This window comes from Seriola lalandi, unplaced genomic scaffold (assembly GCF_002814215.2).
Source record: "Seriola lalandi dorsalis isolate HSWRI2012SDOR001 ecotype SW California unplaced genomic scaffold, Sedor1 jcf7180002054351, whole genome shotgun sequence".
NCBI lineage: Eukaryota > Metazoa > Chordata > Actinopteri > Carangiformes > Carangidae > Seriola > Seriola lalandi.
Genome location: NW_019524904.1, coordinates 318,955 through 346,135, shown reverse-complemented (window position 1 = coordinate 346,135; position 27,181 = coordinate 318,955). Strand labels below are relative to the sequence as shown.

Here is a 27,181-nt window from a genome sequence, read left to right as displayed (position 1 = left end):
AAAAAAAAAAAAAAAAAAGCATAAAAAAAAAAAAAGCTTAGGAAATATTAAAAACAGGCTCAGGGACAGGGTCCACAGGCGACAGCAGCTCATTAAGACGCTCATTTAGCGAGAAAATGATCTCATAAACTGAGCTGTTCTGCTGACATCAACCGCTGAGGACATGTTTGTTGACAGCTGGTGACATTTCAAAATTGGTTTTTAGCAGATGTGGCTTGTATGGGTTTGATTTGATGTTGTTGTTTTAAAAAAGTCTGTGTACCTATTGCTGCAGCCAAAACAACTTAAACTCTGACATTCACAGACGTTATTCATTATTATAGCTGCATCAAACTTTCACGACGACAATGTGACTTTGATCAATTCAAATGACATGCCCTGCAGAGTACGCACCCCTGGCATAAACTCAACAAAAATAGTGAGTTTTCTCTGCTCCAGGTCCCGAAGACAACCATAGTACTGAACGATCCTCTCATGACGTAAATTCTTCAGCAGCTGAATCTCACACTCCAGAGCATTCACCTCCTGCAGAGAAAAACAACCACAGAAAAACAGGAATTGAATTGAGGTCATCAGAAAGCTACTATGCTCTCAAATCATGAAATCACTGTCTTATGCTCTAAACTACATGCAGTCAGTGACTAATTCCACACAGATGTGAGCTGTTCTCTCTCACCTTGCTGGTTTCTTGACAGTCAGGATCAAAGGGCACCTGCTTGGCGGCCAGCTCGCGTCCCGTGTCAGCGTCATAGCAGAGGTAGACCTCCCCGAACGCCCCGCGCCCCAGGAGCTTTCCTTGTCGCCAGTTGACTGGCGCCCGCGGTGCTGCAGAAACAAAACACCAGATTATGAAAAACCCACCAGTAATTCATTTTGTTGCTAAACTCCCAGAGGCAGACAGATCAACTTTGATATACTGATTTGAGCAAACATTAACTCTAAAGCATGCGTCAAAATCCACCACAAAATCCGACTGTAACTCGCACAGTAACTTCACTGAAACCAGGCGTCAAATCCACCGCAGGGTTGTTGTTCAATAAATTCCCACCGCAGACCCTCTCAGAGGGAGAAACCCCAGATATGAGTCAAACCGCGCTCAGCCTACACAAAGTTGTCAAAACCTAGAAAGATCATCTCAACGACTCTCATCCTCACAGACCCAGACTCTGAGGCTTTGTTTTTGGTATTAACAGGCGTCTTTGTGGCCGGGTTAGACGGTTTGGTCGTGTGTGGGTGAGAAGGACACCGGAGGCTGACACGTCGGCCACAGACTGCTGAGCTGGGCTTTCATTTCATGACAAAGACAGTTTCTGGGCAAACAGCAACCGTATGCTGAATGAGGACAGATGTGATTAGTGAGCCTGTGACGAGGGGAATTTTGCCTGCTGTGACGTACAGTATTACTGTACATTATTTCCTCCCTCCCTCTCAACATCTACTACTAAAGAACTAAAACATGTTTGACAACCATAGAGTGTTTAATTGAAAAGAGATTATCCCTGTTTTATCTCTTTCCATAGCGGCGTAACACATTTAAAACTCTAGACATTACAGTGCGTTTGACTTTGTCCTTCGTAAGCAATTTATTCAAAGAACAACACCACCCTCACATACTCTCACAATGACATATATCATCAGTTTGCCTTGTTCCTTGGTGTTGGATTTTGTGCTGCAACCACAAAAACAGATTCTCTTTTCAGTCCCTTACTTTGAGATATATAACCATGTTTTCTATAAACACTTATGTCATGTAAAAACCAGAACGTACATGAACTATGCCTGAATAAAATGCATTTTAAAACTGGCAAAATCAAATCAAAACGATTTTTAACTATTCTCTGCCAGCTCGATTGATAGATTGTTGTAGGAGGAAAATCTATTATCAAAGCCTGCAAACGTTGACGACTCGACATACAATGAATACAATATACATATGGTTGTATATACATATTATATTATGAGGTTTATGGCACTAAAGTATTGAGGTTCGATGTTCGGCTCTGCTCTTGACATGCAGATCAAAACAACAGGCCTGAACTTTGTGTTTACGTCTCTGGGTTAAGAGTGAGGGGTTTAATTTGTCTGATTATCCACAGGAACCAGACAAATGCAACAGCAATCAACAACAAAGGCCCAGAAACACAGTTTATTTAACAGTGTTTATGTGTTTGGGGGGTGAAATTTTCCTCCCCACTCCTTAGTTGCTTCTCTGTTCCTCGATTTCAAAGTGTTTAAGATTTTAGGAGAACTACTCACACTTGGCTGTACCACGCTGGCAGCTTTTGTCAGTGGTGCGACCCAGCGAGCGCAGGTCGCTGTACTGCAGCGTACTGTCTCCATTATAACTGCGTGTGCGACTGGAGGGAACCAGCTGGAACAGGTTCTCCTGCGGCATGAAGCTCCGGGGAAGTGTCCTACGACCTGAAAACACATACATAAAAAAAAAATTAAAAAAGAGACATATTATTGACTTTACATGCACTGGCCACTGCAACTTTTTGTTTTTTTACTGTGAATGATTTTTACACAGTTTTCACAAAGTTACTTTACAGGTGTTGTGCATAAAGCGAGCTCTCGGCCAAGACTTAGGGCCAGCTAGAGCAGAGTGCCTCTCGCCACTCGGTCCCACTTCCCCTCAGACAGGAAGCAGGGCGCTGTGTTTTTATACAAGTTCGGGTTCACCACAGGGAAACGTAAATCATTGCTAGCCAAGGTTAGCCTCTGAGTAAGCAATTACTAGCAGCTGCCTGGAACAGCAAGCCAGCACTTCGTGTACCAAATCTGCACAATCTACTATCTACTAGAAAGTGCCAAAGCAGATGAGAAAAACTAAAATATTTCATCTGGAAGTAGAATGAAGTGAATGTGAGGAAGAGGCACTGTAAGGAATGAGATCCTATATTATCTATCTAGAGTTTAAAAAGTGGTGTGTGTCTCTGTTGTCCTCTTGAACCACAGTAACATATCTGTTTAATCTGTGTAATAACAGTGTTGTTGTTTCTTACGGTCTCCATAATCCTTGCTGCGATTGGGCAACTGGAACTGGCGAGGGAAAGTCCCTCCTTTCCCATGGCGACCTGAAGAGGGAGCAGTGAGACAGAGCTGCCAGTTAGGAAGTAGTTAAAGCCTCAGCAACTCACATTATTGAGTTTTATACATTGAATTTTCATTGTATAGTTACAATACTTCCCAGATTACAGCTGTGAGTCTTTTTTTCACTTTTCAGAAACAATAATGCAGGTTTGATTGCTTCGAGCTGGTGAGACACTGCTGCACGGACATACTGACGTGTAATAAGGCTAACAGAAGTTCACATTTCAACTTCTGAGAGACACTACATTGCTTTTGCTCATCTTGGCATGTCAAATCAAAGTCAAGTTCAAAACCAGCAGAATGGAAGACAGCTTTTCACACACTGAACAGAGCTGTTGTATCGCCTCACTGCAGCCAAGAGAGAAACTGAAAACAGCTCATGTACGCTAGGTTAGCCTTAGCTCTGAACCCAGTGGAGCAGTAACTAAAGGCAGGTGGGGAGCAGTGCTGACGCAGGCGAGCACTGACACTCACTCTCTCACAAACACACACACACACACACACACACACGCACACTAAATGGAGAGCGGCGGAGCCACTTGCAATTGAAAACAGCTGTTCTGTCAGATGACTGCCTCCCCTTTTTTGTGGCCGTATCCCATGGAGACGGGAGTTATTTTTTGTGTTTGGCAGCGCGGGATGGAGAGGAAAAATCTACTCACAGGGAATGGTAAACAAATACTGTAGCCCTCAGCAGGAAGGGCCACACAGCTTTACATCAGGGAGGGGAGTGTGTGTAGGCACGTGCATGCCAGCGTGCCCAAGGGAGTCCTCCAGTACTGCTGGTGCAGCTATATGAAGCTCCCATGTTCCCAGTGTGTGTATACAATGTGCAGCACTCCCTTTTTACTTTACAGCAGTGGGGTGGCGCATGAGAAGAAGAAAATGACCAGATTGGGAGAGCTGCTCCACTGTTCACAAGGATTAGTGTGGCGTTATCTGTCATCCTGCTCTATTTGATCTGGGTTCTGAAGGAAAGGGGACAGACATAGAGACCCGAGGGACAAGGAATAGACGGGCAGGGGGGCATCAAGAGGCGAGGGGACGGTGCAGGGAAGTGATCATGAAAAGACAGGAAAACAGAAATGTACTTGGAACTGGAAGGAGACGAAGAGGGGAGATGGGAGACACAAAAGGGGAATGGAGATGGAGAAAGGCTACGCAGAGGAGAGTGTGATGAGAGTTATGATAGTATCGCGCTCCTTTCATCACCTCATGAGACACAAGAAATATAACCAATATATTAAATATCTTCCAATGACCCATTCCTCATTTTAAGTATGCACTCCTAGATAAAACCATCAAATAATATCATCTCCCTCCTCATTAGTAATCTCTGGAGGACACTGGCAATGAGGAAACGTTTTAGGTAATCAGGAGCTACAGGAACAGCGCTTTTAGTTCTGTTTCTGTGAAACTGATTGTGTGGCTATAATTACCACAGAACAAAAAATACAAACAGACAAAAACTTTTTTCTAATAACGAACAAGCTTTTTGCACCTCTTTTTATCTTTCTGTAGTGTTTGAGTTGAAAATTAACACTAGGGGAGGGAAGCAATTTTTAGAACTGCTGCAGATTTCTCCTCTCTTACCTTTGTATTCATAGTTGAGGTTCAGGTAATTATTGTCACGGTTGTTCTGTGAGAAAGGAGGGCTGAAATGACAAGAGAACAAGAGGGGAGGTACTGAATTAGAGGAGATAAGCTGAAAGTTGAGATTAACAATAAGAAAGTGAAAGTGAAGTGCATGGTGCTGAATTCCTAAACTGGCAGTGAAACTATAATTTTATGATTAAATGTGCTGATGAACACACCCATTTTTCCAGTTTTTATTGAAATTTGAGCAGTTCAAAACCCTTACCTTATAAATATAACCTTAAATAACCTTAAATGGTACAAAGCTAAGTAAACTGCCCGAGGTAAATAAAAGTTTAGGTCACCAAAAACTGAAAAATCATGTACATTTCATTTCCATTCAAGCTTTGAAAGTTAATGCCAGCAGTTCCTACGGGTTGATGACTTACAAACCCTCTGTCTGTTTAAAGAGAGTGTTGGAAGAAACTGTGTTACTCCACCCTCTGATGCATTATGTTGCATTGGGACAATAGTGTACTGCGTGTTTTACTGTATATTTCTATCAGAATGGTGACAGACTGGTTGGTCAGAGGTTCATCCTGCAGCAAGATAATGACCCCAAAGATTAGAAGAAAAGAACCAGACGGTGGAAGAGGAGCACAGTCTCCAGACTTCAACCCCATGGATCTGGTTTGTGTTCAGCTGCTGAATGAGTCAAAATTTTAGATTAAATTTAGGATTTAATTTTCCATGATTCCTTTTATAAAAATGTTATTATTTCTTTGTTCTATGCGTTCATTTCAGAGTACACTGAGACATCACACTGTGTTACTTTCAAATGTAAAATGGAAGTGATCTAAAACTTTTGACTGGTCTGTGTATATCCAACCCTCAGCCTCCCACTCTCCCACTCTCCCTGGCCGTCTGTGGCCGGCCCTGCCCCGACGACCCGAAAGAGAGTGACGTCTCTGTTGACCGCAGGGCGGCGTGGGGCCACGAGACCCTGGATAAGGGGCACGCATGCCCGCTCGCAGGGAAAAGTTCCATGCACTCGTTTCCTGCCATTGTTCTGCAGCCTGGAGCCCAGATAAGCCTCGTGCAGGTAGAGCTGCTTCCGTCCTACTCTCGCTCGCTCTCTCTCTTGCTCTAACTCTAAGTCTTGCTCACTTTCTTTTCCCTATGATTCATGTTCAATCTTTTCACTCTTCAGCCCTTCCACTTTACTCTCACTCTTTCACCGCTTTCTGGTTCAGTTTTCCCCTCTCATTCAGCATGTTCTTGCTCACTCTTTCACATCTCCCACTCAGTCTCTGTTTCTCTCTCCAATGATAACGGAGGAATCCAGGCGTCCAGATAAGAGTTTTGTCGCCATGGCAACAGCAAAGCGACCTGATTCCTTTTCCACATAGGCAGCCCAGGCAGGGTCAGGCAGCTTTTAACCTTTAACACCTCCTCCGGTTGCTTCTGTGTGTGTGTGTGTGTGTGTGTGTGTGTTTGCAACACACTCCAAATGTGTTAACGGGCCCCAACGCTGTGATGCAAACCGAGTCTGATATCTCTGCAAATAACGCCAGTCAGCAGTAAGAGTGTGTACATCACAGACGGGGGTCATAAATCAAACACACATGCTTCATGATGACTCACCTGTCAAGTGCTTGATCTATTGATTGACAGCTGTTGGACAGTGAATTGTCTGCGCTCCCAAAGGGATCCAAAATCTGGTAGATATAATAACACAGAGAGATCAAGTGTCACAGAGCTTGCAATCATGGGGGGGGGGGGGGGGGGACACGACAATTGCAGTACATTTTCTTCTGAGCAGTAACTCCTGCATTCGTGTACTACTATTATTAAAACACAGTATTTCATTCATGGGTATAATGAGAGAAAAAAAAACTGTATAAAGTTTTATAAATCTGTCATAAATGAAGAAGTGTGTGTTGCTGACACGTTTCTGATAATATCTCAACAACAAATGGTCAAAAGGTCAGTCCACTCACCGCTGAACAGAGCCCCTGTTTCTTCCTGCCTATTTTCTAAGAGATGATTTATCTTGGTTGCGGAGGACTAACTTTTTTTGTGCTACACACATTAATACATGATAGGAAACAAGATCTTAATACGATCCCTGTTAAAAAAAAACCCCGTAAACTTCTCCTTTTAAACAACTAACAGTTAAATAAAGGAGACTGACTCAGGCAAGAAGTCTGAAAATGAATGACTATCCTCTGCTTTTCTTTTTTGGTAAGTGGCCATGACAAGCATGGCTCTCCTGAGATGTCCCAGTGAAAAATAATGGACATGTCAGATGCAAACAAAGTCACTACAAATGAGTCCAACAGAGGAAAAGAAGAAGTCAGGCCTCTGTTGTGTTAAAATCGTTAAACACACATCACAAAGTGATTTCTTCTGTGTACGCCTGGGTCGCTAGCCAAAGTCATGAGAGTAAGTCACTACAGTGCATCAACATGGACTGAAGTTATAGCATGTTGATACAGTAGGCTAAGTTTTTGTTTGGTTATATGAAGTAAGACGACTGATTACAAGAAAATTTTACATAGAACTGCATTAAATCACACCTCCAGCCAATCATAAAGGAGTGTTTATCCAGAGCCTGGTTTAATAATAAGGCTTTTTAATTGTCTTTTTTCCTCTGCATAGGCTCTTACATTCTGGTCCAGGGTCTCAGGGATGAACTCCCCTTCACTGTGGATGCTGGTGTAAGAGCCCTGGCGGGCGATCTGCTGCTGCTCCTCGGGGACGCTGCCTGGAGGTGGGGACGTCCGACCTGTGTGGAGGGAACCTGGGAAAAGCGAAGTGAGGAAAGCCAGAACAGGAGGCAGCGAGTCGAAGAGGGAAATGTAGGGATTAGGTGCACAGAAGGGAGCAGAAATGTAAAAGTTGGAGAACAAAAGGAGAGATTGAGAGGTGAAGGCGAGAAGGAATGGAGGGCGTATGAGGGAAAGATGAGGAAGAGATGAAAACGAGGGGCAGAGGGGAGAAAAAAGCGTTGCGGTGTTATTCATGGGTACAAGTTCAACTGTGCCAGGACTACGAGAGATGATTTACTAAACCACACTGCCGCCACCTCTAACCTCAATTACTGTGACAAACGCCCCCCCCCCCCTCAGCTGAGCTACAGCGGAGACTGAGCACTCGTCCTTGACACAGTGAGAAGACCTACTGAAACTCTGACTATTGCTGACTGCACAGGCAGGGATACTGAGAAAGGGGCCAGGATACTAAGACGTATAGGAGGGGACTGAGTAAACAGTCTAAATTTTGACAGAGAGCTAAAATTCCAACTCCTTTCTCTTCACACATCAGTTTCTTTCTGCCTCTCTCCCTCTCTCCATCCCCTCCTGCTGCTATACGTCACTGAGGTACTCGGGGCTCACATCACATCTTCACTCAACCATCCACTGTGACCGCTCTCCTGTCACCTTTCATCTGCCACCACTCCCTCCACTTCCATCTTTCAGCCTTCTCCTTCTTCTGACTCGCGGCTGGCGGGGGAATTGACAGAGAGCGGGTAATTCTATACAATTTATATGAGTCGGGATGGTGACAGCGCTGATGTTACTGGAGCTACGTGAGAAAGATTGGCGCTGACAGCAATCATAAAGTGTTTTCAGCTGCTATGTGAAAATGCAAATGCGACGCAGAAGTGAGCGCCGGTTGTTTCTGCATGTGTCTTAGCTCGAGATATGACTGAAACATTGACCTTTCTGGATAGACCTGATATAAGGGGACTGAAAAGATTCAGACATGGGAGACGGGGGAGGAGGGGAGGAGGGGCTCAGTATTTCGCAGAGCAAAAATAAACCTTCATGCTGTGTTACCAAACAAGCCAGGAGGGACAACAGAACTGGAGTGTGCCGTGTTACGGAGCCGTGAAGTGTGACATGACAAGAAAAGGACCTTTATCTGTCTTAAAGGAATAGTTTGACATTTTGGGATTTCTTGCAAGAGTTAGGTGAGAAGATTGAAACCCCGTCTCATATGCTTGGGTTAAATATGAAGCTACAGCTGAATGGCAAACCACCTGGAAACACGGGGGAAACAGCTGGCTTGGCTCTGTCCAAAGGTTCAAAAAAAAAAAAAAAAAAAAAATCCAATGTATTTATTTCATCTGTAGGAAACCAAGAAATAGTCGAGCTCATAACCTGCTGTAAAAACCACAACATGCTATTTTCACACTTTGGCTTTTCTTCTAATGAAACACACAAGATTTACTTTAAATTGTTAATTCGTGAACTGTAGTAGCCCACTGCTGGTAGTCGGAGTTTGTTACTTTTGGGACAGAGGTAAGCTAGCAGTTTCCCCTATTTACAATCTTTATGCTAAGCTAACATGTCGCTGGCTGTAAATTTATATTCAAACGACATTCACGAGTAGTTGTGTCAATCTTTCTATATGACTCTCAGCAATAAAGTGAATAGGCAGATGTCAAACTATGCCTTTAACATCCACTTTTAATACAACAACTTCAGAATCAAAGCTCTTAACCGATCAAGGTGAGGATGCAGACAGGGAGCTGCTTGGTATGAGAGCAGAAACTCGTCCTTGCTTTGACCTGTCTTCTCTTTGGCTGTTAAAGTTGTCACTTTCACCTCCAATTTGCATTTTTCTGTCCAGACAAAGCATACCCCTCATCCTGCCATTAACATTCCTATGACACTGGCATCACTCCGTGTTGTAAATTGACACTGACAGGCCACCCTTGAGGTTTTAGCAGGGGGGGGCAAGAAACCTTGACGTCAGCAAGATTTGGATGTGCTTTTTTTGCTTTGCTGCATCCTCTCTCTTTCCTCCTACTCTGATTGATAAAAAAAAAAAAAAAGAAATGTGTAGAACCTGCGTCTAACAACTCCTCTGATCAGCCAGTTCGCCTGTGATTCTGCATTTCTCTGTGCCAGCTCACCTGTCGAGTGTTTGCGCACCCTCTCTGACCCCTTGAGCAGGGAGCCCTTCAAATCTCCCAGTGACCGCGATGATCTCATCTCGCTCTGTTTGTCCCTGCTGTTCACCTGTAGGTACTAAAAAGGGGAAATGCATAGGAAGTAGGAGAAAAGGGAGAAAGGGAAATCAGGATCGAAAGAGGAAGCGAGGGCAGCATTACATCATTGTCCATTTACATCATCACATCAGCGAATGAAGTTTGCTTCCTCTAAGTTACTGTTTTCAGCAAACAGCGGCGCTGACGATTTCGTCTCCACAGTGTGACTACTTCACACAGCTGAGTAAAAACCGTCAGCATGTGACTAACTTTCACCTGCTTCTTACCATGGTTGTTATGGATACAATTTACACAGCGACAAAGCACAATGACTGAATCTCTGTATGACATCATGACATACATTGTATGTGCTTGTACAGATGCTGCTCTTAAAAACTATCTACATAGCATAGTGCACATTGTTAGGGACTAACATGGTTGTTCTTGGGGGTCTTCAGCAGTATCCTGAGCAACCCGTTGGTCCCCGAGCTGCAGCCCAGTGTCAGCACCGCCTGATCCAGGTCCTCCTGGGTCTTAAGGGGCAGCAGCAACTGAAAGGACAAGAAAACATAACATATAGCACATGACCTTTCCCTTCCCCATTGTTCCATAATGACGACATGCAAATGCATCACTGCATGCATGACGCACTGCAGATATTGCTACTGTTGTCATGTGAAAGTGTCATTAATCTAACTTTAGGGATTTTAATGGAAAAACTCAAAAAAAGCAAAACACTGCATAATTGAATGCAAATGAGATTCATAACAGCAGTCAAGGATTTTGACCAGTTGTTCTTTTACCTCTTTCTCCATAAAGAACATGTCCATCTGCTGGCCAAAGGCCTCGGTCACTTTCTGCAGCAGCTCCTTGATCTTTAGCGGTCTCTGGAACGGGATGATTCTGGGAAGCAGAGAAGGGCAGCAGGGTCAGAGGTCGTAAAAAAGAAGCTAACGCCGTGTTTAGCTGTAAATTTCCAGAGCACAGACTCAGAAGCTCAGCTTGAGCCACTGAGTGGACACCATGCGTGCACATAGTTTTCTAGCTATAATTTTATCATCATGCTCACAATAATCTGAAGAAATTAGAGAAAAAAGGAGGGGTAGGAAAAGAAAAAGAAAAGCTCTTTTTTTTTTCCTATTCTTTGTATCTTGTCTGGTTTTCCACAACCCATTATCTCTTGAACATATGTTTAGATTGGATGATCATCTAAGAAATCTCTTTGTAAGCCATGTTATGATCGTGTTTCCAAGGTAACAAGAGTAAAAAAAAGGGACAGGACAGGTTGGATGGGTCAAGGAGAGGAGTGAGCCGAGCAACGAAGATGCTAACAGGGCATTAATCAATGCAATGAAAACAGAGCGCACCAGAGCAACCCCCTCTGATGTAAATGAATATCTTATCTACTGTATGCCTACGTGTACGACTGAGTGTGCACACTTGGTCTGTCTGTCCGAGTCCGAGCTTATCAGCGAGTGTTTGTAATGCGTGTATATATGGATGCGTGTGTGTTTGTAAAACTCTACATGCATGAGTGTGCTTCCCAATCAGTGTGCGCATCGGACACTGTTTCAACACCACTGGGCCTCTCCACTAAGCCAGCACAAAGGCAGATGGGAAACTTCCTGAGAGGAAAGGGGAAAAAATCTGGAGCGGCAGCAAAAGCAGCAGGATGTGTGTCTTTCCCTCCTCTTTTAAAGAGTGACAGAGTGAAAGATACAGAGACGCGGAGATATTTACAGACTGTGTGAGAGAAAATAAAGGAGACAGCCTGAGAAAATAAAGGAAAGACAAAGAAAGAGATTCTCTATGGCATTTCTTCTCCTCTTTTCTCTGTCTATCTCCCCTCACTCTCTGCTTTTGAAGAATCCGCAGCCCACCATCTCTTTATAGTATCCTGATAAAGGACTTGTTTTTATCCCATCATTTCCTCATCAGAGGGCAAAGCTCTGCCTATCTTAATGACTGCTCACTGGTTCGCTCATTTGAGGAGAGGATTCTGGGAAGAGGGAGGCCTGCAGATCAGAGCCGAGCAGCGGCACAACTAAACGCTCTCCGTCTCTGTTTATACTCTGCGATGATGTGTCTGATAAAGAGCTGGAGGGATGTGGAGGAGGAGGGGGTATGAGGATGCTGCTCCAAAAGATATGGCTTTCCTGCCTCTGTGCAAGCATGTGGACACACACTCAGTCACAGAAAAACACACAGATTTTGTGAAACGAATGCCCCCGCACATCCCAGCACACTCTCTCCTTCTCTTTCCCCTTCTTTGATGAACGCAATCACAATCATATATACGGAGAAAAAAAAAAAAGAAAAAAAAAAAAAAGTCTGGCTCTGTTCCTTCACTCTCTGGCAGGAGACCCTGAGGCAGAGCCAGGGGAAGAGAGAGACACAGCTCCTATTTCCTGCCCTAAACCTTCAGCGCTTGCCAATGAAAAGAGAGACCATCCAATTTGATTCCATTGTGGACAGACAACACGGTTATCCTGACTCAGGGACTCCTAATACCTCAAGTGCTGCGGACGCTGCTCGGATATAACATGTAATACACACTGGTGCTGCAACTCACATTACAATAGTAGAGATTTTTTTTTGTTGTTGATAAAAAGCCAATGAAATGTCACCACTGTGTTCTCAAAAATGAAAGGAAATTTTCAGAATTTCATTAAACTTCTAAATATTAAACTTACTCTTAAGTGCCTTCATAATCAGGCGCAGGAAGTTCTTGTTCCATAACTTAATTTGAAACCGTTTTTTGGGGAGGGCTCAACAAAGTTGTCCAGTTGCCTTTCATTAGGTTTTTAAGGGATTTTTTATTGAATTACTGCTTGTGTTTTATGTCTTTTGTATGTATTTTCTTACTGAACTGTGAGTATTTGCCTAAAGGCAAATCCAGAGATGGAAGATGCTAGCTAGCTTAGACTATAAATGCTATGTTATGCAGCTTTGGTCAATGCTATGTGCTTATCCTTACACATACAATCATTAAAGTGGAACCAAGCTGTAAACACAACACTGATGTAATATTACATCTTAAGATGATGTCTTACTTGCTAGCGAGTTTACAGTTGTACAGTTGCCTATTTAAACCAAAAGATACAGAGCAGCATTAGCATTCATTTGGAATCATGTTTCTGTGCACCTGACAATTGTGTAAATCCAATATTCACTCTCCTTTTAGTTTTTTGTTACTTTTTTTTTTATTTATGTGTTTGCAGCTAGCTGTCTGTCTGCTGTTTGGTGCAGGGCAGGAAGTGTACACTCTGCTTTATCAAAGCTTTTCCGCTAAAAAAGCTGCTGCCTGCTGATGTAAATTGAGAGAGTGAACCGCAACATTATAGTTGTGGGCCGGAAAACCAAAACAATGAACTGAAAGAAGCTAAAACACTCAGTACAGCTGAGAGGAACTGCAGGGTGTGCTGATAATTCATCACTACAAGTGACTTTTTTCATAAACACATAGTCCTGTAATCCACTGTTAAAATAAAAGTATTGATAAAAGCCGCTTTAAATAAATAAATATGCAAGTCATGCTAATGTTACTATGTGATATTATTATTTTCCCCCGTGAGGCAACAAACTGAGGATATCCTATTGATTTCCAAAACAGGCCCCTAAATCAAAGTGAAAGAGTTCGGAGCTCAGACAGGCATAACATGGAGCGAGCTAACTAACAACATGACAGGAGAAGAGAGGGGAGAAAGAGACAGTTGTGAATTGACAGAGTGAATAAAAAATGAATAAAAAAAAAATAAAAAAAGTCTTTCAAAATCTATGAATGGTGTCTTCCAGAGCGAGCTGTTGTCTGCCTGTTCCAAGAGAGCTGTGCAGTGTGCGGGGAGCGCGTGAGAAAGAGAGGAAGACTGCGAGACAGAGAAACAGAGGGAGGCCGAAACGCAGAGAGACAGGAACATGAAAAACTCGTCTCTTCCTCAGCAGTAGCCAATTAGGGCTGTGAAAAAGTGAGAGGCCCAGTGTGAAGCCATATTCTGCTGCAGGAGCGTGCCGTTTCCCTTCTCTTTCTCACTCCTGTGAGCCTGTGGCTTTCTAATCACACCCTCACTGAACCAATGCCTGTTCCTCTGGTCTATAGTCTGTCGAATCAAAGCAATTATTCTTGGAGGTTCTGGTCAGTCTCCCCCTGATAATTTTCCACTGTAACAGTGCACTCTGTGTTTGTCATTTCCCCCCTAAAGAGTTGTTTTGACTTTATTCTTTCTATGGGTTGTGGAATGAGGATTTCATGGGGACAAAATCTGTAAGTGATCTTCTCCCAGGATGCAAAGCTAAGGGCCAGACAAGGTCCTGGGAGAATCATACAGCAACCATTCATGGACTGATGTAGCTTCAATCCTAGTGCGGACAAAATGAAGCTCAGCACCAAATAAAGCTTCCCCTGTTCAAAAGAACCCTTATTTATACTGGTCGCCTCACTTTCGAAGTGCTCCAATGTGGTAAACAAACTGTAAGGCACCTTGGTGGAAAGACTGCTCGTAAGATTGTCTCCAGACAGAGTTAGTGTAACCACGCTCTGCCTCTTGAGCAACTCTAAAGCTGGCGGTGTGAGGGAGAACAGATGGCTGCTGGGTGAAGGATGTGGAGGACAGAGGGAGAGCACAAGAAAACACATAAGATGAAGAATTAATTTGGGGTGTGCCTGGAACACTGGACACTGAACTGAAACACTTGGCACTCCCGCTGTCTTTTGCGCTCACTCTTTCTCTCAGGCCCTCTCTTTTTTCCCCTCCCCTCTCAAACGGCCTGTCCGAGTCTGAAACACAAGGCCTCGGCTAAATGTCAAAGCAGGAATTTTCCCTCTCTTTATGCTACTCTGGCATGTAGCTGTGATTTCCCCTAGACACAAAATCCCAGGCATGGCAAAGCATAACAAAAAGGATCCGACCTGAAGAGTTAAGGCTTGGACAGAGGAGTAGAAAAAACAATACGGAGGTTCCAACATACCGTTTTTCTCTCTCATGCTCCAGCTTGACTCTTAAATCCTGTTGAGAGGAAAAATAACAACAGAGGGGAGTTATGGAAGTGGAAATTAAAAATGATTCATGGCTGTATGTGGGATTTAGACTGCTGAATAAATGAAAGTGATAAGCTAGGCAAGGAATTTAAGTGACAAAGAGCATTATAGTGATACATGTTATTATATTGCTGTCGCTGAATTTTGTTCTGCAGCACAAAGGCAACATTATCCTTCAACGTGACTCACAAGGATGGCATAACAGAATCTAAGTTTTCTATTTATAATGTCATTACCCAAGGGAGCAGGAATCTGGAGGAGCCTGCAAGTCTGCATGAGGTCATGGTGATAAACCTACACTGACATCATATCAGCGAGGGCTATTGGGTGAAAAGCAGCTAACTCACAGAGGACAGCGGCACTCTGAGCGGAAACTCTCTCTGCTCCTCACTGTTTGTTTATGTCTCATCATAAACATTGGTGCTTTAAGAGGATTTGCCAATTATCATTCCACAGAGAGGGAACAAACGCACCAGTGAACGACTTCAGAAAGAGGCACAAGGTGATTGAGAGGAATTAAATCCTGGGAGCACTGAAGTTTTTAGTGTACAAAAACCACGAAGGGGAATGATAAGACATCCAAAATGTGTCTGTTCATTATTTTCAACAGTTTCTACATTGCTCTACTGTGGCCATTTAATAACTAATGGACATAAGAAGATAGTAAACCCCTCTTTGCCAGTGACAATGTTTATTTTTCCAAATATTATACTTAAAATTCACTAATATAAATTCTGTGGGAGTTGAGTTTGAATTGACACAGTAGACCAGTCAGTACTTCAGTGTTTTGTTTGTGTCTACCTGCACCAAGCTACTTGGTTTAACTGTGGACGAATCACAGATTTGGCTCAAAGTGTCACCTCTGCTTTTCTGAATGCATTTCGTTATTCTGAACGGTGGCAAATACAGTCCACTGTCACATTAGCGCCGGCAACATGCTCCTATTGGACTCAGATTAAGCTGCTTTCAGTTGTATTCTCTCCCAAACTGCAGCACAACCTTCACCTGACTTTGGCACCCAACAAACTGTCAGTACAGCACAAAAAGAAAAAAAAGAAAAAAAAATGAAAAGGAAGTGAGGCGGAGGTTTTGTGCGTAAACTCAGGCTCATTAAACTAATTTGTGACTACTTTAAAGCGGCACTCCTACAGCAAAGATCTACATTTAACCCCTGTAGGCTTGAAAGGTGGTGGAAAACTGGGAATCACATGTACCTGTTTGTAGAGTAAGGTTCTGTTCTTGGGCTTGTTGTGCTGGGTGTAGCAGCGACCCAGGGCTGCCAGGTCCTTCATGATGGAGTTGAGCGCCTCTTCGTCGTCTAAAGACAAAAGACACACATCAGTTATTCTGCACGCAACCACTTTCCTACCTTTGAGGTTCAATGCAGGAACTGAAATAGATTTGTCTGAACTGTTTGATGTCCTATAGCTGTATAAGCTCACTTTATATGAGTGAAATGAGCTTCCCGTGTAACCATTCATTGACATTTAGTGTAACGGACAATTAAAAATGGCCAAAGAAGATAAGTGTGGTTGTCATCATTCGTCATGTGCCTTGCCTTAGTGCTTGTGTCGGCTCATACCAGACAATGAGGCAACACCTGGTCTGTTACTTCCTGTTCTGATGCAATCTGTGTAAGTCTAGTAATCTAATGGAATCTAGCATCTATTATCTGGTAATGGAAAGAATCCAGAGAATCCACTTTCTCTCTTACTGAAGCATAACAAGATATTATCTACGGAAAGAAAAGACACCTAGAAAATAGAGGGTTTTTTTTCTGTACGATCTTTATCACTATTTAAGGTGTGAGTAAGGCGAATTTCTCTGATGCTGTGGATAAACCTCACAGTGCTGATTGCTCTCAAACTCTCTACTCTGCATACAAAAGCTGTGAAAGAGCAAAGGTGTTCAATAATGCAGCATGCGTGTGTACGAGCGCCTGGCGCAGAGGGCAATCTGGTCGCGAGTGTGTAGCCTGGAGCTCAGTAATTAAGCACTTTTCATTTCATTTTATATCAGTGGAGAGATTTCAGGAACACACTACTTTAGTTGAAATGTGGTCTCCTGTAATCAGACAAAGACTGATGTTTTCTTTTGTCAAACACTGACAGATTCTGAATGAAAAGCGGCTGCAGGCTCCAACATGAGCAGCGATTATTGACTTTGATGAAGGAATCGCGAGTGTGTTTCCAATTCAGAACTCGCTCCGTACAGGAAAAAGGTGTCAGCTCTGTAGTGTTCATGAAAACCTTGCTCAGCATCTAGATGGTTCTTCATTTCTCACTTCACACTTTCTGCTACACACACACACATACATACACACACACACAAACACACACATATGCACCTGCACAAACACCATAACCCACACTCTCATGTGTAAGAGGGGCAATCATGCAGATGAGTATGTCAGACATTACCATATCAAGAGACTTTAATAGAACCAATTATCTGAGTGCAGTGATTACAATATAAAGAAGGGGTTGTTGACCTCAGCTCCTGGCTGCCTCTTAGATGAGTTCTGGGTGCATTCATTATAAAAAACACACACACACACACACACACACACACAGACACACATGTGCAACGTTCATAGGAAACCAGACCAGGTGTGTGGCATGCAACACAAACAGCACCTGCAGGAAAGACAACATTCTTGAAAATAAAAAGGATCTGTGCGCGCGTGAAAGACCACTGGGAATGCCATTCACATAGCAAGTGTGTTAGTAGTACAGGGAGCAGATGGGCTCTGACATGCCATTTGATCTTGTTCGCACTGCGTGGCTCTTGTGGCCAGCTGTTTGCCGACAGCGGGCCAGTCCGGTGGGGTCACCCAGCGGTCACAGCACACACACACCCACAAACATTAATATACACACACAAATTAGGGAAGCCCCGATCTGAATTTTTCCTGAACTCAGGTTATCTCTCAATTACAATTACCAGTCTTTTTTCCCTAAATTCAAAATCTGCATACTACACTGAGTAGGATCGCTTTCATATAAGATAACATGAGGTTAGCGGTGACCAAATGAATGATCAGGCTGACACCCGATCAGTGTAATAGGTCAGTCACTCCTGATGACGAACAGATGGATCAAATCAGTTGATCCCATATCTGAAAATTTAGTATGTATTAGTAGGTAAGTGTAGTTCTACCCTTCTTAATTGAAGGAATTCAATTGAATAAATCTTTAAAGGCAATCATTTCCAGCAAAATAGTAATGAAGTGCTGTCATTTAAAGATTTTCCACAACATCTGCCTTATCTATTTCAATTTAGGTTTATACTTTCCAATATTTTCCTAAAGACCTTCGATAAGCTCTGGGAAATATATCTGAATTTGCTTATTTCAGTGATGACTCAAAACCTGGGCACATGAAACCAGAACTATCTGTCTAGATAGAGAGTTCAGTGAGACAATATGTTTGTTTAATTTGGATGACCAAACACCTAAATCCTTTATTACTTAGAAATTTCTGATGATTTAAACTTTCTGCAATTTTAAGTTTCTGTTTTTCTCACAAAAATATTTTTTCTCTACTAGCTCTCTAAGCAAGCGAGCTAACGTAAACTGTGGGTGGACGACATCAACAGCTAGCCACAGAGGTGAAAGTTTTGTTTGACAAACCCCAATATAGTAGCAGGAGTGAAGTGAGGAATGACGTAACTCTCCTCTCCACTGACCTGCACACTCCCTGCACTAACAGAGAAGCTAAAAAAAGGAATAGTGATAAGAGAAGTTACACCCACAATCTCTGCCCACAGTGCAAATAGTAAAAACAGAGAGAAGACAGGGCTGATATTGTTGAAATGAATGAAGACAAATCAAGCAACATATTGGATGATTTAATATGTCAAAGCAACAAAGTGACAGAAAACTCAGTAAAATTAGAGGAAACCCAATATGTATTTCCTGTCATGCCAAGAAATGTACCTGCTAAGAACATTCCTTTATGTAGCAACAGATTTATTATTACTTGTGTGGGTTTGATTGTGATAACACCAGATAATTGTAAGGTGAGCCACTTCTGGTGTCTTCCCCCTTGGTTATTTTTTTTTGTTTTTTTAAAGAGATAAGACAAACAGAACACGAGGGAAAAAGGAAATCACGCCTACATCTGTACACAACTTGCATACCTCCACAGGCCAAACCACAATATGTTCCTTCACCACATAGCGGTTACATACTGTGTCAAACTGAAACTCCCTGTTGGGACTTACAGAGGAGGCCCGGTTAGTTATAATATAAGCTGTCAGCAGCAGTGGGTGACTAACAGCTCAACCAGGCCTGTCCTCTCCGAACAGGAAGGAACTGAGTCACTGTCTCTGTTCTGAATATGGAGCTGGGCTAACCACGTTATTCCACATCAGAAAATTAATGGATTTTTGATTGAATCAGTCAAAGACAGACACGAGGGTAAAGAGCATTTCTCCATGGCCACGCCGAAAATAATCAACACTCATCTCTTGCATGTATGTACATTACTGAGAAAAGTGTGCAGGGATCTTTTTTTTTCTTTTCAGGATCAAATGCTCTATTTTTTATTTATTTTTTGATAAATCTAAAATCCTTTAGTCTATAAAATGTCCAGAAATAGAGAAAAATGTCCATCACATCTGGTGCTAACTTTATTGCAGGGAGTTAAACATGTTGGATCCTTCTACAGCAAGAAGAGCTCAAAACCTTGTATAAGGCTGGACTGTGTTTGGTCAATGTGCGAAATTCAAAAAGTTGCTAAGCGTCACTACACAATATAATGTGCTCATTATCATATTCATGACATCACTGTGACATATTTGCATTCTGCCTAGTGTCAGCCGGTTTGAGCCCTTTATCTATTTGCTCCTCTCCTACTCTCTGTGCTCACATATACAGTATTTGAATACAGCCGAATCCCCAATAAAACTGTTCTCATTTACATGTTCTTCTGTCAGACAACAGAACAAGTATGAAATAGTCACTGAAACGCAGCCCATTAAGAGAGGTGTGCCTCTCACTCGTGGGATTCTCTTCGATGGAAATTTGCTAAGGTTTGTCCAAAATGTTGATTTGTTGCTAAGATGCTCTTTTTTTTCCAAAGTTGCTAAAGGGGTTGAGAAGGAAAACTGTTGTAGATCCGTTGCTATGGAAAATGTTCACGACAAATCATTTTGAAAGAACAATGGCCAATGACAGAAGTCCAACATTTGACCGACCAATGGTGTAACTCACTCACTCACTCACTCACGGACATGCAGGGATGTAGTGCTGGACAGTGGCCAAACAATAATCTCATCAGTCCTGCCTCCACAGGCTCAGAGCCTACCCTGTGCGCTCACAGTCAAGGATACAAAACAAACAACAGAGGCCCTCATGTGTGTATATCTGTGTGTGGACGTTGTTTAGTGTGTTTAAGGCCTGTGTTATAACCTATGGATAATAGCAGAGCGGGAAGAGTGGGAGGGTGGGTTGGCAAAAAGGGGCAGTAAGAGTGTGAGAAATGCGTGGTGGTGCACAGAGCCGGTTGAAATGGCTGCCTAAAAGTGAAGTTATTACATCACTTAGGTCTGGTCCACAGCCACTGCCAGGCCGAGGCCAGCCAAGGCTAACCACCAGCACAGTGGAAAGCAACCAGCTCACACACCAACCGCATATCACTGCCAGGAGCAGCCTCACAAACCAACTACAGTAACTTTAGGAACCTCAGGTCAATGTAACACAGAATGGCTAATAATTTCTTCTGGTATGTGGATAGGATGGGATACCTATACTTCATTTCCTGTGCTTCTTGTTGTGTCTTGGGTAAAATGTGACTAGCATAAGAAAAGGGGGGAATTCCAGGAAGCTAAGCAGAGGGAGCAACATTACACAATAGTGGCTGATTGCTGGGCATTGCATCATCACTCCGCATTTTTCTCTTTTTTCTCAGGCTAAAGCTGAGAACTGTGAAAGTGGCAGTGGGTGAATTGAGGTAGGAACTCCAGTCTAAGATAGTTTACATAAGAGGAGTTTTTCTTCTGTATCTGTAACTACTGCTCTGGCAGATAGTCGCAAGTTCTCTGCAACTGCAACAAACAAGAGTTTGGAGCTAAAGCTGCAGGCACATGCTGCAGTCCCGGGAGTGTTAAAAGAATATTACTGGCTTTAAAAGGCTAGTGCTGCAACTTGCAAGCTAACAAAGTGTGTAAGGGCCAGCGAGGCAGTGACTGTGTGTGAATGTGTGTTGTGTGTGAGGCAAGCTGCCTGAATGAAGACATTGAGGGGATTTCCTGGTGCCGAGAGACACATCATGGCAAAGGCATCCAGCAGGATTAGCAGCTGGAGCCAAACGTGTTCTCACTCTGCAGCAGCGGCAGCAGCATGGGCCGAGCTCTGACACACGACACACACTCACACTAAGATACACACACACCAGCTATACAAACCAACCCGAACGCGAAACTCTCACACACCTTGCTGTTTGTCGAAACTGTGATACAGCTAATTTAACACCTAATGTGTGTAATACCTAAACCCTTACAGTTAATCTTTCACCAAGAATAATGACTCTGTTGTAATGCAGGGAATTGTGGGTGTGCGAAAATAGCTGCGCAATTTGTTTGAACAAGGTCTGTGCTTAAACTCTTTTCATTGGAGAATGTCTGCAAACATTTCCATTCAACATCTGAAGGCTGTGACATTCCTTCTCTCAGCCTGGGTATGCTTATATTACCACTATAATGTAATGGAAATGTGATGCGAGTTAAAAACAGGCTTTGTGTATACTGAATTAAGGAAATTGTTTAACATTTTGAGGAATATGCATTCACTTCTTTTCCAAGAGTTACTTATAACACTTGTGTCTGTGAGGTATGGAGCTAGAGCCAGGAAAACATTAACCTAGCTTAGCAAAAAGACTGGCAGCCGAGGGAAACAGCTAGCGTGGCTCTCCCTAAAGTGCAAAAATACTTTCACAAACACCTATAAAGCTCACTTACAGGTTGGAAAATGTATCCACATGTCCTCTATCAAAATAGCTGGTGACAGAAAGACTAACCTTTCTGTAGCGACAAGCTATTGGTTAACAAGCTAACAGGCTGGGAACACACTAGTATTCATCAGTAATAACAGCTTTTTCTACTTTTTTTTCTGTACAGGGAAGTTTTTTCCACACCCTAACATTTTCCTCTTAAGACTCTATTAACATTTCATACAATAAAAAACTACCGGAGAGAAAAGAAAAGCTCTCAAAGCCAGCTAGCTTGCTAACTGTCAGTTAGTGCATTTCTGATATTTGGACAGAGCCAAGCTAACTGTTAGCTGCTTCCAGTCTTTACGTTAAGCTAAGACAAGCTAACCACCTCATGGTTAGTTCTCGACTTAACTCACAGACATGATGGTGGTACTGATCTTTTTATCTAAGTTCTTGCCAAATATATAACACCTGTCCTTTAAGCAATGCTGGTGTTACATTTGAGTAAATAAGGGTTACCTTGTGAGTTCCTGTGCTGTCCGGGTCCATTTTGGAGACCGTCATCTGTGGAAAAAACGCAACATCATGGTGGAAAGAAGTCAAAGATACAGTAAACGGCCAGTTCTAATGTAAATTATATTGTGTTTGGTTTTGTATAGAAAGAACGGACAAAATATATTGATTCAATATTTTAGCAGTTCAGTTGAAACTCACAGCTCCTCCAGGTGTTTGCACATTTTGTGCACCAAAATGTGTGTGTGTGTGTGTGTGTGTGTGTGTGTGTGTGTGTGTGTGCATGTGTGCGTGTGTGTGTGTGTGTGTTGGTGGTATTTTTTTCTATATATGTAGGAGTGGATGTGTGTGTTCACAGCAATAGTACGTGTGAATATAACAAACTGGTGTTTACTTTGAATGTTTGAGGGCGTTATGTGCCACAACCTTCTTATGTGCAAATCAAGTGTTCATGACTGAATAAGAATAAAACAAAAGAAAAAAACAGAAAAAAAAAAAAACATTTGTACAAACAACAATGTAAATAGACCAATACAAGTGTACAACACGGGGCCATCTGGAGCTGTTAACAGCCATGTCACACCTATCCTCTATCGTGCATGTTTTATTTTTTCCACACTGTTCCTGCCAGAGGAACTGTGTGAGGTGTGTATGTTTGTGCGCTTGCCGGTAATCAGGTATGTTTTGTGTATGTACGTCCTGTACAGCAACTTGCTTTTGAATACTACTCACCCATGTTTACTGTCATCATCAGGAAGTGGCCCTGTTGAACTTGAGCACAGAGCTCAACTTCTCTCTGCAAGCGAAGACTTCACCCTGGGAGGAAAAAAAAACAAGAGCAACACGGTTTCAACATCCAAGAAGTGTGCCATTTTTCTTCAGCTTGGTACACATAATATTTCTGTGATTGCACAAAAACAATGACAAAACAGGACGCAGGTGGTTGTTTCAACACAAAGCTTTTTTCCTTCACATCGGTGTCCCCGCTCCTTTTATTTATTTAATCTTTATTTAACCAGGATGGTCTCTTGAGGTTGACATATCCTTTTTTGAAAACTCCTGGCAGACAAATAACAACACGGCAGCCAAGAGCTGCATTTGATGCTGATAACTCAGCTCCATCACGTCTAAATCCTGTGCATGCCCTGAAGTCTCTTTATTGCCACTCTGAGAGCCACAAGCCAGCAGCCGTGGAGGAATTTTCTCGGTGTTTGATGATGGAGGAGCCTCGTGCCCTTGAGATCCCACGGTGCAGCAGCGAGGAAGGCGTGGGTGTTTGCCTAACCGTCTGCCTCAGGAAAAGACCATGAGCACTTCAAAGACAAAGCCAGAGCCTTCTTTACGCATTACACTGGTGAGCGGAAAGCAGAAAAATGGTTGTCACATCCCATAATGGAGCAATACAGAAAAGAGTCTTTTACATCTGACAGTTTTGTTCCACTGATGACAGTAGGTAAAGAACAGAGAAGCAAATGCAACTGTTCTGCAGAGTAAAACACTTCTCATAGTCCAACTCAGATAGTTTATATATACTAAACCATCATTTCATGAAAACAAAATGCAGATTTTTCTTAAACAGGACACTCACATCCTGTAATAGGCTACTTGCAGATATTTCACACACACTGTTTTCTCTTTAAATACAGGATTAACAAAAGGGGAACAGGAACCAGAGAAACAGCTGCAGTATTGTATGCTGCGACATTAAAATTTGTGTGGTGGTTATAAGCTGCTGTGTTCCCCCTGACAGCATCAACAACAAAGCCATGTAAAGGCTGACCAAAGGGAAGCTACAAGCTTCAGAAAATCAAAAAAAAGAGGTTATTCCTAGAGCTAAATTTAAGATCTATTTAAAGCGAGCCTATCTATATTTTGCTGAACAGCAACTCTGGTCACAAGTGACAATTATGGGATGAGGAAAGAGGCTAAAATGTAGCGTAACAGTAGCACAAGCACAGAAAAGTCAACGGATCAGGGAATTGCCTCATGTCAGTTGTACTGCATTATCTATTCAAAGTTTGCTCACTTTAACCACCATTAAACTACCAGTCATACCAGACCAAATAAGGCTTTAACGGTAAAACCCCAGAGTGCGTTTCAAAGAAGCAAGGGTAGATTTTGATTGTAGATTGTGCAATTTTGTTTTTTAAAAGTTGCACAGGAGAAAAAACAGACTATTTACATGTGATCATATCTCACGAAAGAGGAAGTACGAGAGCACCAACAACAGGTTGTTACGCGTGAGAAATCTGAGCGGTAGTTGCTGCACACTCTCACACTCTCACAGTGTTGAAGCAACAATGACAGGTCCAGTGTTTGATATTATCACTGAAGTTTGACCAAAGTTTGACATTTCGCTATATGACATTTGAACTAAATACCAGCCAACATGATTAGTTGCATGGTCCCTTTCAAAGGCTGATCAGGGGGTGAGTACAAATGTAACACACCAGTGTTAAGGGGAGATAATAAACTGGGATAACAGTATACATCCATATGAGGCATGCAAGGAAATATTACAGAAAGATATAATAGAATAAAAGGGAAATAATAGAGTAGAAAGAAATAAGAAAGAAAAAGGAGTGAGGGTATATAAACCTCTTCTTGCAGATTCAGTTTGTGGGAGTCTGGCCATCAACAAATTCCAACACCAGTTCTTAAGAAAGATACTAAAGAGCCTCCAGAGAGATTTATGGCAACACTCCCCAGATATTTTTCTTGAAACTTCATTTGCTTTGTGTTTGGCTATCTCCAGTGTCCAAGTTGCATGTTTTTTTTTTGTGTGTGTTTTTAAAGCCCGCACCACTGTGTACAGTGTCTTTTACAACAAATATTCAGCACAGACAAATGCTTCAGAGACACAAAGAGCAAGCTTTCTCTTTGTGTCAGCCAGAAAACTTTTCATAAAAGCAATAAAAAAACGGCCACTGGAGCAACTTACAGCCTGAGGGGCAGGGACCCGGGGTGCCAGCGGAGTCTGAACACGGGAACACGCAGCACACTGCTGTCAGTGGCCCAATCACAACAGCTAAAGGACTGGAAAAGCTAAAACTTCAAAGCAGAAATTTGAAGACTGAGCAAAAATGTTTCAAGGGTGACCACTTTCTGAGAACAGGGTGTTCTAAATACGTCACAACGTGAGCAGTAAATGTGGAGAAACCTCTATCAGGACTAAACTATAAAGAACTGCAATGTAGCAAATATTAGTATATTTAGTACAACTGATACGAGGCAGCACAGCGTGAACAGCAGAGGGATGGGGGTATGATATGTCAAAGCTCTGTATCAGGCTGTGCTAGTATGGTGCTGCTGACCACACATGAAAGAGACGAGGAACAGCCACAAGACAGGTGGTCTCCTAACACCGCATCGCCCGGTCTGTTGATGCTGCACATACACACACACACACACAAACACGCACACACGGGAACAGAACAGCCCCAGTCCTGTGCCAGCAAGTCGCCAGATGGCCCATCTGCTTCGCCCCTCTGCCCAGCATGATACCAGGCTAGTGGTGCCCACTGATCGCCAGCCCAATTCTCCACACACGTCTTGGCAGGCGGGCAATGTGACAGCCCCGCTTGTTGAAGATCAAATGCTAATCGCCGCTCGCTCTTGTTGCTCCGCTGCCACACGTCCTCCCAGAGACGACCGCCTGTCTCTCCACTACATCATTTGTGAAGTAAATCACAAGATAAACCTACAATGCTGAGCACATCCAGAAGTGCTTCAAACACTGTGACGCACTTCACTGTCAAAAATGGATAACATCACCATTCGGGCCAATGTTTCACTGGCAGAGGCCTCTCCTTTGTCAGAGTGTGAGGACTGTGCTGAAATGACAGAGGAAGTTAATTAAAAAAAAGAGGACAGCAGAGGATGGGATTTCAGAGGTTTGTGGGGAATTGCTTGAGCCAGACAAAGCAGAGCCGCGCTCCTCAAACCACACACAGCAATTTTATTTTTGTTGGAATGATTGAACAAGAAATCACAGCCAAGACTATGCAGGCGCGCACGTATATGCATATGCACTATCCTCTTCCAGCTCTGTTACATCACTTTCTAATCGAGTAAACAATGTGGCTCAAGGTCTCCGAGGGGAAACTCCCCCATCTTTAGATTAGAGAAGTGGAAGGCCTGCTCTGCAGCTGCCTGGTGGCCTGTGCTGTATGACCTCATGTCTGACATCACTCTCGTGGAGTCCCAAAGAAATCGCCATTTCAGAGGTCAACTGCTAAACTTTGCTGCGTGACTGTTTCAATTCTCCGGAACAGCTTGTCTGCAGAAACCGCCGAATGCCAAAATAGACAATCCATAAAGAGGATCACAGAGGCCGGTGGGTGGGGAGGAGGAGACAGCTGGGACAGCTTGATCAATGTGGTCAAGGCGCTGCAGTGATGGAGGCCGTGGATCAGGAGAACCCTGGTCCCTCACAGGACACAAGAGCACAGACTTTCAGCCAGAAAACTGCTTCTTTTCTGAACCCGAGGAACTTTCACTGTCTGGTAACCCTACACTCATATCTTATGGAAGTTATTGGAAGTCAGTGGACACCTAGAAAAAAGTGTTTCACAAATACAATCCATGTACTGCTAACTTGCTAACACGGAGGCTTTAAAAATGCTGTATCCATAATATAAAATTTAAGAAAAAACAAACAAAACCTATTTGCAGCGCTGATGAGATCACATATAATGTATCACAGGCCTGACATCATGAAGAGACGTCGAGGTTGTCGAAATACCCTGTAGGCTGTATGAGTTGCAACACGGGCAGGAAGTGAGGGGTGATTAGTGAGCCATGGATATTTAGGTGACTTACTCTTTTTAAAAAGGTCAGCGGCGGGGGTGTCCTGTCCGCTGAATGCTTGCCAAGACTGCACTCTGGCCACCCCACATGAGTCACAAGGGTTATACAGGCCAATTCTGGGAAGAAAGACAATACGGTGTGTACCTCTCGCACACTGAGCAGGCTGAGGGCTTTCTATGCAGGGACATGCTTGAGGAGTTCTGGGTGGTGGTGGGAGTGTGT

At 43.0% G+C, this 27,181-nt stretch overlaps 1 protein-coding gene across 1 annotated transcript in view; it reads right to left on the bottom strand.

Moving 5' to 3' along the window:
* The window catches only part of map3k22 (mitogen-activated protein kinase kinase kinase 22), a 38,430-nt gene that overhangs the window by 5,929 nt on the left and 5,320 nt on the right, over nucleotides 1-27,181 (bottom strand). The window contains exons 2-15 of the mRNA XM_023407919.2: nucleotides 22,883-22,966; nucleotides 22,157-22,201; nucleotides 15,917-16,020; nucleotides 14,633-14,670; nucleotides 10,471-10,570; nucleotides 10,102-10,218; nucleotides 9,593-9,707; nucleotides 7,338-7,471; nucleotides 6,313-6,386; nucleotides 4,687-4,748; nucleotides 3,006-3,077; nucleotides 2,257-2,421; nucleotides 677-825; nucleotides 394-525 (exon numbers count right to left, since the gene is read on the bottom strand). Of these exons, the coding sequence (XP_023263687.1) occupies nucleotides 394-525; nucleotides 677-825; nucleotides 2,257-2,421; nucleotides 3,006-3,077; nucleotides 4,687-4,748; nucleotides 6,313-6,386; nucleotides 7,338-7,471; nucleotides 9,593-9,707; nucleotides 10,102-10,218; nucleotides 10,471-10,570; nucleotides 14,633-14,670; nucleotides 15,917-16,020; nucleotides 22,157-22,201; nucleotides 22,883-22,901 (1,326 nt within the window). The 5' untranslated portion in view covers nucleotides 22,902-22,966. The remainder of the gene's footprint in view (nucleotides 1-393; nucleotides 526-676; nucleotides 826-2,256; nucleotides 2,422-3,005; nucleotides 3,078-4,686; nucleotides 4,749-6,312; nucleotides 6,387-7,337; nucleotides 7,472-9,592; nucleotides 9,708-10,101; nucleotides 10,219-10,470; nucleotides 10,571-14,632; nucleotides 14,671-15,916; nucleotides 16,021-22,156; nucleotides 22,202-22,882; nucleotides 22,967-27,181) is intronic.